The sequence below is a fragment of the Montipora capricornis genome, chromosome 13 (assembly GCF_036669925.1).
Source record: "Montipora capricornis isolate CH-2021 chromosome 13, ASM3666992v2, whole genome shotgun sequence".
In the NCBI taxonomy this organism is placed as follows: Eukaryota; Metazoa; Cnidaria; class Anthozoa; order Scleractinia; family Acroporidae; genus Montipora; species Montipora capricornis.
The window spans coordinates 18,408,849-18,421,348 of NC_090895.1; the positions used below are offsets into that span (position 1 = coordinate 18,408,849).

The following is a 12,500-nucleotide window of genomic DNA, read 5'->3' on the forward strand; positions in this document are numbered from 1 at the left end:
CTTCTGGGACAAAAACTTCTAAAACGAGGAATTCTCGCGAATATATGAAAGGAGATGGTGACTGCTAACGAATAATGAGCTTGTTAGGAACATTTTTCTTAAGGGCTCTTTCCTTCTGGCAGAACTGACCAGTTTGCAAAGAAAATGTAACAATTTGAAGGAATACTTGCATGATAATCTCTCGCATTCTTCTGGAGGAGTATATATCATCCTCGAAGTGTGTTAATTTGAAGGAATTGTGGAGTTAGTCCATCCAAATACCTGGTCTGGTTGGTCAGTTCATTCAAATGAAAAGCGTCAGTGACGAGAGTGAACAAAATGAATTCCGAATACATTATAATAATTATTGGCAGTTTGGGCCCTCATCCTCTTTGCCTGATGGGAACTGGACTATCAAACAAGACTCAGATGACAATCATTCTGCATTTTGCCCAGATTAAAATGGTGGCATACCCAAGATTAGAGATTTTAACAGAGCCCCATACCTTAATGAAGGATGCATTCATTCGTAAAAACCCAGGGCATACTAGCTTGGAAAATGTGAATATTTGTTGTCGCGTAATTTCATATTGAGAAAGCTTTACCATTATTATACGAACTGTTGGTCTGAATACTCTCAGTTTTCACTTTTCCACACACTTTTCAACACACTTTTCCACTTATTTATTCTCCGAAATGGTCCCAAATACATGTACATCGTGCTGTTTTTACAACCTTATGATTGAACTTTCACTTTTTTATTGGCAAAAAGACAGGAAAAGTGTTCACACTTTCATTCATAACCAGGCAATGAAGGGGAATGGGTTCCATACCTGCTTGACGTCACAAATTAATTTGCGTCGCTGTTTTCAAAGAACTATCTCAATGCGAAGCAATCTATGACGTCAGCCTAGTATCGAACCCATTCCCCTTCATTGCTCGGTTATTGTTCAAAGTATGACCACTTTTCTCGTTTTTCAAAGCCAATATACGTAAGTGGAATTTCAATTAAAAGAATCTGAAAACACAATGTATTTGGGAGGATTTCAGAGAATGAGTAAAGTGGAAAAGTGTGTTGAGGTGATAGGCACTTTAAAGCTTTGATAAAAGTGACCTGTACATATGTGTTTTCTTTAATAATATTTTTGATTCAAAAAGTGACATTGCCAACCTAACATGTAGCGTTCGTGCAAAATGATACCATGCAGATTTTGAGTTCTGTGAAGGGACAAATTATGACCTGTTGTTACTGTGTTGCCTTTATGAATATTTACATGTTTATTATTTTATTTATTTGATATTTTTATGACTTTTTAGGTTTTTCTTGACTTTGTTCTTATTCAAACAATCGACGCCATGAACAAAGACGAGCACTTCATCGATAACAAAAAACTTTGGGAAGTGAAGATAGTATTTAACGGACAGAAAAAGGTGCGTCTCTTGCCACACTCATTCGTTTACCGGAGTGTCAAACTGCCGAGTGTGAAACTGCTAGTCCAAATCCCCGCCGGCCCAAAACTTAGGGTCCTAAGTTAACTGTGCTGACAGCACTATCGATAGGTTTTTTCTTTTTCTTTTCCGAGATTCTCTGTAAGGACTACAAACCTAGTCTCACAACCCTTCCTTATAAGCCTTGTGGAACGTAGAAAGAGCCACACGTTATTTACAAAAAGTAGGGAACGGAGCTCACTGTGTTCTGGTTATAAGCCTTATGGAACGTAGAAAGAGCCACACGTTATTTACAAAAAGTAGGGAACGGAGCTCACTGTGTTCTGGTTAGATCTACAGGGTCACATCTATTGTCACTTGCTGTTGTGCTGATCCTACCTACACAGCTAGTAAACTATAAACTATAAAACAGAGACCACAAACCTTTCAAGTGTTGTCCTTCATTTGGTGTTTCGAAACGAAGGCGTTTCAATGCATGAAATTTGATCCAGCATTCAATTATTGTTTCCTCCCTTGATGACATTTTAAAGGATCAGCTTTTCGAAATAAGTGGATCGCATTTTTGTAAACATATGTTTGGACCCGAAAGTTGTCTCCACGGTTAGGAAACGAGACCATAAGTTCTCAAAAATAGTTTTCTTGTAGAAGATATATGCTAATACCTTTACTGAAACGTTTTCCTGTCGAAAATTTTTGATTTTCTGCATAAGTAATTATGAGGTCGTAAGTTCGACTCCTTCAAAGAAGCACGCGGATTTTCCCGAGTATCCCCTAGTGATCATCGAAAAACTACATCTCTCCACTTTTTAACATCTAACAGCTCCTTCATTACAATAGCGAAATTGCTCATTTCGACGATTTGATTCGTAGCAGTATAGCGGGCCACTGTCACGTGGCAAAGAAGCACTCATATTTTAGCTGATTATCCCCGAGTCAACGAAGGAAAAACACATCTCTTCACTTCATGCGATGAGATACCGCCCATATTTCATAAAGGCTGAAGTGTCGATTAAGTGAAAAGGTGAATTATGTATTTACAACAACAGCTTTAAATGAGCGTTCTTTATTTTTAAAACTTGCGGTTTTTATAACTGTTTGTTCTCTCTATTAGTAGAACTACTTTTGTGACATTTCTTACCTTTTTTGGACAGAAGTGATTTTAAAGAACTTAAAAACAAAGCATGTTTTTGTTTCTTTTTTCACAGTCCAAAGAAACAGTTCAACTTGATATTCTGGTAGAAAACATGGGACGAGTTAATTTTGGGTTGGACATCAACAAACAGCGTAAAGGTGAACTCTTTCATTCTTTTCAGGGAAAATTCCGGAATATGACTGCTCAGAATATTGGATTCTTTTGGCACTAATTCTGTTTTCTGCAGGAAATAAGTAGGATTTTGTATTTTTTGGGGGGCTTCTTTTATCAAGTGTAAGTCAGACACGTTCCAACGATTGGTTGCAAAGACATATCTAGGCTCTTCCTAGCACTGGTTCCTTGATGTGTTAGAAGGGGAAATTTGTTACAGTTATTCTGTTTAAATCTTGTTCCTTATTCCTTAAAGTCATTCCTTTTATCGGAATAGGGCGGATAGCCCTGAAAGAAAGCTCTTAAAGTTATTAGAGCTTTGAGTGACTGCATGTGGCTTTTTTTTCCTGTCCTTCCCCTTTGTTCAGTTCAGCTTGTGTTCTCGATTGATTTAAACCTTTGTGCGAGGTGTTTGCAATTCAGTCGTTTAAAACAAAACTGACTCAAATGAATTATTTTTTGGTTAATCATATCTGAAAATCAAATGAGCCAATGATCACCAGCTCACCAACCGCATTAAGGTTACGGAACCGGTTCGCGGGTGTGTTGCGGAAAATCATCCTCACAGGCGCGTAATTTTACAAACGTGCCTAAACCTATACATCATTTTGAAGCTTACAGAACCAAGAATGACGTGGAAATGTTTTTAACTGGTGAAATTGAATATAAAATGTACTGCGATCAGTAAATGCAAAATGAAGCAAACATCTGCTAAGTGTTATGCAGTCATTGTTTACTTCTTAAGGCCAAAATTCGACGCCAGTTTGCCGCATTTACAATCGTTTCATTTTGCATTTACTGATCGCAGTACATATTATATTCAATTTCACAAGTTAAAAACATTTCCATGTCATTCTTGGTTCTGTAAGCTGTAAAATGATGTATAGCTTTAGGCACTTTTGTAAAATTACGTGCCCGCAATGCACCTGCGAACCTGTTCCGTAACCTTAATTTCGGTCAACCTCTCAGCCACACTCTAGCTACAAAAAACAATACTCCCCTTGCATTCGGGATGTTTCTTTACTCTCTCCTTTCTATTAGGCGTTGACACGAGGCTGTCATAGAACAAATCGTGAGGCTTTCCTCCTTGTGTGCCCTATCCATCGCCCAGCAAGTCTAAATCTTCATTGCAACTCACCACGAATCTCATCATTTTTCATGTGTTCGGCCACTGCCATGACTGATGGAAAATGGGGATGAACCTCATGCAAAATTTTCTCTGTTTGCGCCACTGTAGAGAGTTCAACTTTCTGACCCGTACAGTGGGAGTTTCCACTGAGTCAGAAAAAAGCACTGTCATAATCTTCTTTGATCAACCGTGATGTAGGGCACGATTCTTATAAACCCATCACTATCTGTACTACTGGAACCCAATCAGTCTGAAGTGTTATCCGACCTTGCCGAAACCAGCCAAAAAGGGGTTTGGCAGGCGAGAGAAGCTCTATCCTACCCTTGTCCGCCTTACCTCTTTGGCCAAGCTTGGGCAAAAGGTGGATGACATTTTTTAGTACATGTAAAAACCATTTTACTATTGTAAAGCCATTTCAATGGCTGCAGAGGTCCATCACATCGGTTACAGAATTGAATTGCAAGTAAACCTGTGATCCTCACAGTTATGAATGGAATTTTAGTAATTGCGTAGAGAAGGCTGAAAATTTCAGGACTTCAGCGGACTTTGAAACCGTGACCTCGCGATACCGGTGCGACGCTCTAACCAAGTGAGATATGAAGCCACTGATGTTGGCAGCTGGTCATTTGTGGCTTCATATGTCCCCGTGACGAATGAATCAAGGATGAAGTGATATAAGAAATGAATCATATATTAAACTTTGGATATGAAATCAAGTGAAAAGCTATGATCCTCGCAGTTATGGACGCAGCTTTAGCAATTTCGATATATTAAATTCAACTTAAAACAATGAACGTGATTTCGAGGCTCTGGGGAATAAGAATGAGGATTTATGTGTTTATTCCCCAGAGCCTCGAGAAGATGTCTTTCGCTTAGGACTGAATTTTGATATATCGAACTTTGGCTATTTCGAACAAATATGTTTGGAAATATTTCCTTCAGTTTAAATTTATTCTGTAGCAAGAGTGGAAGCTCCCTTTAAGGCAGCAGTCCATTCCAGAGATCGTGATCGCTTACGTGTATCCATGGAACACTATTTTTGTGAAAAGTAGTTATTTACCTTTGTTTAAGCCCCCAAAAGCCAACTCTTATTTGGCTTCTCCTTTTTCGATTGACATCTGGGGAACTCTTATGCTCATAGACTTTTATTTAATACCCTTCAGTTTGCACCCAACCAGCCCTAACAGAGTCCCTCCCTTATGATTTTAGGCTCTACTCTTGGTGGAGCTGATGTTAGATGTTCAGGATTTAATTTACAAACCCTCTACAAGAGCCCTTCGCGAGCTCTACCCGAGCAGCACTGAGTGGTATTTTGGGGATTGTAGTCGAAGAATTTAGTAAACCTTTTTTCTTTTATATTTCTCAGGAATTCTTGGGGGTGTTGAAATCGATGGGAAAAAACATACGAAGTGGAATATATACCCAATGGAATTCAAACCAAACTTTTTTGATACGTACGTTTATAGACATTTCGTGTTGTTGTAAAGTCGTAAGTCAAGTAAAGTAAGTGTCATTATTTACCCTTGGATTTTTAGAGTAGCTAGTAGGTAATATCTCCGAGCATTGAGCAGAACAACTTTAATAATCCCAACTGGCCGGAGGCAAACCAGTTTGCTATTTACAAGTGCAGCCAGGAAATTGAACCAGGGACTACAAGGAACAAATTCAACGAGTGTCTTGAACCCAGGATCTCCGGATCTCAAGGCAAGCGCCCTAACCACTGAGCTGCGCTGTCTCCTCGCGCTGTCGATTCACTGTCTTTCATATGCGATTGGCAAGAAAGATCACTTGGTGAACGGTAATAGCAAGTAAAGGAGGAAGTTGAGCAGCTTAGAAGAATCCTGAAAAATATTCAGCCTTGAACGACATGAAACGAGATTTGTACCCATGGCTGTGAAAGTACTGATGAAATTAGCCACAGCTGTGTTGAGGAAACTCAATACAGGAAGGCGGAGATCACGTTGGGGTCACGCGGGGATCACGCGTGGATCACGTGGGGATCAGGTGGTGATCACTTGGATTGATATTTAGCATGAAGGGAGGGGGTTTGAGTTCAAGAAAACCAAATAGAAATCCATTGAAAGGTCAGAGCTAGATTCAAAACGGTTCCGAGAATCTTCATGCATAGAAATCTCACGCCTAATCATTTGGGCACTTCGTTTTCCAAGGAGGAGATAGGAATCTTGCATGCATTTAATTAATTTCAGGCTAAGAAAGCAAGCAGAATGGAAAAAAACAGCCAAAGAAAGTTTGCCCTCTGTTCCCGCGCTTTATAAAGGAACCTTTGATATAAATGGTAAGCCTCAAGACACGTTTCTTCACATGAAAGACTGGACCAAAGGCGTGGTCTTTATCAATGGACATAACTTGGGAAGGTACTGGAAAATAGGGCCTCAGGAGACAATGTATCTTCCGTCACCTTGGTTACGTGAAGGAACTAATGAGGTAAGCTTTTCTATGTGTGCACAGGCACAGGTTTCCAGAGAAAGTAACCATTGGTAGATTATAACATAACAAAAGTAAAGCGCATGCTATGATTGGTGAATTAACCGTTTACTATTTGCTCATGAGTGAATGGTTATGACGAAAACACTCATGCGTGTGCTGAGAAAACGGCAATAATGACCTACCAGGGTACCACCAAAAATGCTGAAATTTCTTCGCAGCTTTATGAAAAAAGACCTAGAAATGTCATGTTTTAACCCTTTAGCGGGTATTTTTATCGACCCACTTGCACAGTCATTTGCAAGCCTAAGTGATAGTGAGTGAGAGGCATTCAAAGAACTCAAAGGATGTCACAAAATGTCACAAGATGTTTTGGTTATGTTATAAAACAAGTAGTAAACAGTTCAGCATGTGCTATGGAGTTATAGTTGCTGTGGTGAGGTTTTCTGAGCACTTAAGAAGCCAGAGTCCACTCTTCTTTCGTTCTCCTTAAGCAAGGGCTACGGGTCAATAGCCCATGAGGCTATCACCCAACTAGTCGGACAGAAAAGGCATTAATAAAGTTAGCAAATGCAAGTTGAAAATATATTTATTTAGGAATAAAACGAAAGAAAGCGTCACGCTTTTCGCTACTCGAGGACTATTACTAATAGTCCTCTAGTAGTGTAGCCAATCAAAATGCAGCATTTGCATTAGTCCACTAGTTGGGTGATAATAAAACTCGATAGTACACGATAAACCGTTCAATGTGTTCAATGGGCTGCGAATGCTAAGTGTTTCGGAAACACCTAGTAGAATAGCTAGCGACGAAGAACAACAAGAACTATGCTTTTTTGATTGGTTCAAAACAAGATTATACTTTGAGAATCTTAGATCTGTACATTTCGGCAACAAAAGCACTAACAACAACAATACCATGCTGTCAAGATTACGCATTTCCATTGCGACTTCATGCCACAACTTCACCACAAATCCGGTGTACCCAACCTTCTTGCAAGGGAGGGGGGAAGGGAGGTTCCAACTCGTCCAAGATCAGTCACTTGTTGTAGTGCAATCATACAGCCGTTCAGAAAGAAAGAAACGCCTCTAATTCAAATGCAATTTTATTTTTCAGCTTTTAATCTTCGAACTTGATAAATGTGAAGCTCCAAGAGTATCGTTCGTCAGAGAAGCAAGGACCATAGGAGGAATTGATTACAGATACTAGGATGCACCCACACTACAACAAACATAATGATGATGATGATGATAATAATAATAATAATACTTATAGTAATACTACTGCTACTACTACAACTACTACTACTACTAATAATAATAATAATAATATTAATAATAATAATAATAATAATAATACTAATGGCAACCTTATTGAAGTGTCAATGGATTTAGCACAAAAGCACTAATTGGGGACACCAACGAAATTAACTCAAATCAATTCAATTGAAATCAAATATTGTTTTTTGTGGAGAGGGGAAAACAGCAGTGCCTTGAGAAAAACCTCTCGGAGCAGAAGAGAGAACAAACAAACTCAACCCACATATGACGTGGAGTCTGGGAATCGAACTCGGGCCACATTGGTTGGAGGCGATTGCTCTCACCACTGCACCACCACCTTGTTTAATAATTCTTGGGTTTCACTCACGTGATCAACAGCCATGCTATTCAACGAAAACAAAAGAAAAAGTTGTATAATAAGAGTTCAATTCCCGGACGATTGGATTGGGACACCAGAATGGCCGCCGTTTCATTGTTTGGGGACACCGTTATGGCGGCCGTTACGTCATGTGAAAACCAAGAATAGGGAACTGCGGTGGTATCAATAGGACGTTTGCATGATGACGCCATTTGACTACAAGTACCCGAATTCTTCAGGTTTTGCTTGTCTCATGCTAATTAGAGCTATTGTTATTTTACCCCGCGGTGAATACAACATTTAAGTAAGAAAAGAAAAAACTAACTGAATTCTGGTAGTTGTAGTTAAATGACGTCATCGTGAAAGTTGCCTATTCAAGGCTGTGCGTGCGTTTTAACTGATTTATTCAGATCATTGGGTAGGTAAACCCTAAACGTTCAGATTACAGTATTTATTTCGCGTAAAGCGAAGAAAAATGTGTAGAACAAAATAGGTGTCATGTCATGTCATGTGTTGTATTCTTACACCATCGGTCCATTTATTGCGCTACATATGCGTTATTTATGCATACTCAAGATTACATGACACAACGACGTTTCATCCCTTTCTCCTTGAAAAGAAAATAGAATCAAACGAATAATCACTTTCAATAACTCAACTCTATTCTTAGTTAATGATAAATGTCAACCATGTTCAAAAATATTGTTCATCGCATCTCTCTCAGCAGCGATCTCTTAAAGTTCAGTCAGTTACATAATCTGAGAATCTAACAGGTGTTCTCACTTGACGTTTACTGCAACGCCTTTGTGCCGGTGCTGCAGGCTAGACCCTTGGCGGCACAATCTTGTTGTCCTGCGGCTTCCGGCAATTCAGTGGTTTCCGGTATGTCCGTTGTTTTTTCGTCTTCATCACTGGGTTGGTCTTGAGATAATGACGTGGTATTAATTTAAACTGTGACGAGTTTCTAGTCACTAACTGTTCACTGTTGGACGCTGTTACCATGCTTCCTTTCTTTTTCTGCACAATGAACGGTGTTGTGTTGTATGGTGTGCTTAGGTGGATGTGCTAACACTGCATCTCCTGGCATTATGGCACTTTCCGATTTGTCCTCTGGTCTGCATATTGTGCCCTTTTAGCTTTGGATTTTGCATCCTTGTTTACTTGTAGGCATGACTATTGATGTGATTTGGGGCAGTTTAGTCTTAAGATTTTGCTGGTTTAGAGCTTCACTGGGCGACATGTCAGTTGGTGTATGCGGAGTGGCTCTGTAGTGACCTCACCAATTTGTTCATCTCTTGTTTCTAATTTTTTTTCTCATCATGCGCACATCTGATGCACTTTTCGAGCGTCTTCATGAAGCATTCCGCTTTTCCATTAGCTCTCGGCCAACAGGAAGTTATTTTCCTGTGGTAAAAACCACAATGTTCTGCAAAAGCTTTAAATTCTGAGCCGTTAAAGGGGGGCCAATTACCGCTTTTGACAACATCTGGGCATCCTTCTCTGGAAAAGATTGCATCGAGCTTCGGGATCACCACTCTACCTGAAGTTGGTATTTCTGCTTCCGGGAACCTACTTTACTCATCAATCACTACCATTAGATATTCTCCAGAAGGTAATGGTCCGCAAAAATCCACGGCTACCTCTTTCCAGGGTGCCTTTGGGAGTCTTGTTGGCTTCGTTGGTTCAAAAGCTCTCTTCGCATGTGTCGTGGCTTGGCACGCCAGGCAACTACATACTTTGGTCTCTACCAGCTTGTCAATCCCAGAGAACCATACTTTTTCTCGAATCAGTTCCTTTTTTTTTTTTAACTATGCCTTTATATTCGATGTCTGCTAAAACAACTGCTCTTGCATGAAGTGATCTTGGAAATACGATTCTGTTTCCTCTGAGAATGATTCCGTTTTAGATCGATAGTTCTTCTTTAACGTTTCTGTACGCTTGAACTCTGTAGTCTGACCAGTCCTCCTCCTCTATGGCTTGAGCCAGGGCTTGTAAGATCATGTCTACCTTAATCTGTACTTTCACTTTGAAAGTCATTGCTTTCGGGATGGCGTTTCTGCACACGTAATTGACATAATCTTCTGCATTGAATATGTGACCACAAAAGGAAAGACGTGCATCCATTTCCTGAAGTCTAGAAAACACAGCATACCGGTTCTTGTCGTGTTCCTCCGGATTTCTCCCATACACAATAATGTCGTCTGACAGCTTCCTGCAGCTTGATTATCCGGAGAGAACTTCTTCAATAGCATTGTGTAAATTTTTGACGCGGTAGGCACTCCAAAAATAAGTCATTTGAATCTTCTAAGCACTTCGTGCGTTGTGAAGGTTGTTATGTGTCGGCTTTCAGGATCTAACTCGAACTGGTGACATCCTAACTACAGGTCGAGTTTACTCCGCCAGTTAAGATCGGCTGCGAGTTCATCAAGGGTAGGCGTGGTGTGTTTTTGTCTTTTGCCTCTCGCATGTCAACGCATGGTCTTTAAGCATTGATTCCAAATTATGTTGTTCCTTGTTCGTGATGTGGTTGTTCTTTATTTGGATAATACCCAGTTCGTTGGCTGTGTCATGACCTAACAGGTTTTCTGCATTTCCTTGGACCGCAAATACGGTGGCCGTTGTTGTTTTGGTCTGAAACCGAATTCTTGTTTTCATTAGGCCTTTGATATGTGGTGGAACCTTTGATCCATATGGGTATATCTTGCGTTTGGCACTTGCTAATGCTAAAGGCTTGTCGCGGTTTAAGAGATTGAATGTGGATTCGTAGATCATGTTAACTGTGGCTCCAGAATTTATCATCATCATGGTGACTTGGTTCTTTCTAATTTGTACGTCACAAGAGGGAAGACTTGGGCTTCTTTAGGATTTGACTGTGTGTATATGTTCTTTTCCCTTATCCCGAGTACTTGTCCACTTCGCTGTCTTACTTGATATTTTGTACACGATTGTTTCTTGGCTGATTTGTCCTGAAAACATGCGAAAAATGGCCTCTTTCCCCACAGGAATGGCAATTTTAGTCTTTTGCAGGGCATCCATTTTTGTGAGGGAAATTTATGGGGATTAGGAGTGTTGCGTGACGACAGCCGAAGCGGGTTCGATAGTATTTTCAGGCAGCAGTACATTTTGCTGGCGAAACAAGGAACAATTGAAATTTGTGCACACTTCCTGTGCACAGTTACCGAAAACTCCATTTACCCACTAAGTTCATTGCTTTTTTAGTGGTTATCTTATCTATCGCAGTTAGATTCTGAATGTTTCCTTTTTAAACCTTGAGACCCTGCAATATTGAGACTCCCCTTTGCTGCGTTCACGAGATGGCTCACAGGATCCTTTGATTTACAGGACTTGATCGTTGATTGATAAATTGTTGAGAGGTATGGAAGGTATCAAGCGCTTCTTGTATTTAAACTAAGCTAGTTAACTGGCAAATGGCAAAATGTTAACACGCGTATTTATCAGGTTACAGCTTTAAACTTAAGAATTAAAGCGCAAAAACTGAAATATCGAAATTAGAATTTAATTTATTTAATCGTGAGTTAAAGCATCTTAGAGTTAAGGGTGGGAAACTGAGTCCTTCCGTCAATGCTTTTGAAAGTGGTTTATGGGCAAATTAATTTAAATGTGCATGCATCCATGCATGGGGGAAACGTGGCTATCGAACGACAGAAATTGTACGTGATTTTTCTTTTGTTGGGGCTAAATATTTCATAACGATTTACTAAAGAGGAGGACAAAATAGGGTTCTTTTCGTATATGTCATACAAGCTGTATAGCTAATTAACCACCTACAACTTCACGGCTGAAACGTTTGCGAGTGCTGAATGCCATATTGCATGTTTCTTTTCGGCTTCTCGCAATTGACTTGGTGAATGACCCCCAGGGTAACTAATCAAAAAGCACTCTGTACTTTGGTGTGTGGCATATGTGAAAAAGGCAACCCCAAATTTTCCAGTTGTTAAGGTATACCTGAATCCTACTTAACAAAGTTTTGTTTTTACAAAGTTTTACCGTAACCTGTTAATCAAAAAGCACTCTGTACTTTGGTGTGTGGCATATGTGGAAAAGGCAACCCCAAATTTTCCACTTGTTAAGGTATACCTGAATCCTACTTAACAAAGTTTTGTTTTTACAAAGTTTTACCGTAACCTGTTAATCAGTTTCCAGCAAGAACATATAGGGTGTTTAGGGTACGATTTTTCGCGCTTACGACAAACTTATGACAGGTTTACGACATAACTTGCGATTGTTGCAGCGTTTTAAAGTAAGTGTTAAAATGCTACGACATTTTTTTCTGACGTACACGACAATCATGAACGAGTTGTAGGCCTGTCGTAAGCTTATCGCATGCGGCAAAAATCGTATCGTGTAGATCGGCCCTAAGATTGTTTTTGTTGCCATGGCAACCTATTACGTCACATTATTGGGGCATTTTCACAAGCAACAATCGTATGTGGCACCATAGCTGTTTGATGGTACATGGTTCTAGAGCGTTGAAACTGGTAATAGGCACCTTCATTCTCCCTCGATCCCAGCGATCGTAGCAACAGGGAAAATACCAG

The 12,500-nt window shown here is 39.9% G+C and overlaps 1 protein-coding gene across 1 annotated transcript in view; it reads left to right on the top strand.

Annotated features, from left to right (window-relative positions):
- Positions 1 to 7,676, top strand: part of LOC138028948 (beta-galactosidase-1-like protein 2) — a 35,411-nt gene extending 27,735 nt beyond the window's left edge. Inside the window, exons 14-18 of the mRNA XM_068876596.1 lie at positions 1,297 to 1,410; positions 2,634 to 2,718; positions 5,227 to 5,314; positions 6,068 to 6,305; positions 7,420 to 7,676. Of these exons, the coding sequence (XP_068732697.1) occupies positions 1,297 to 1,410; positions 2,634 to 2,718; positions 5,227 to 5,314; positions 6,068 to 6,305; positions 7,420 to 7,512 (618 nt within the window). The 3' untranslated portion in view covers positions 7,513 to 7,676. The remainder of the gene's footprint in view (positions 1 to 1,296; positions 1,411 to 2,633; positions 2,719 to 5,226; positions 5,315 to 6,067; positions 6,306 to 7,419) is intronic.
- The last annotated feature ends 4,824 nt before the right edge of the window (positions 7,677 to 12,500 follow it).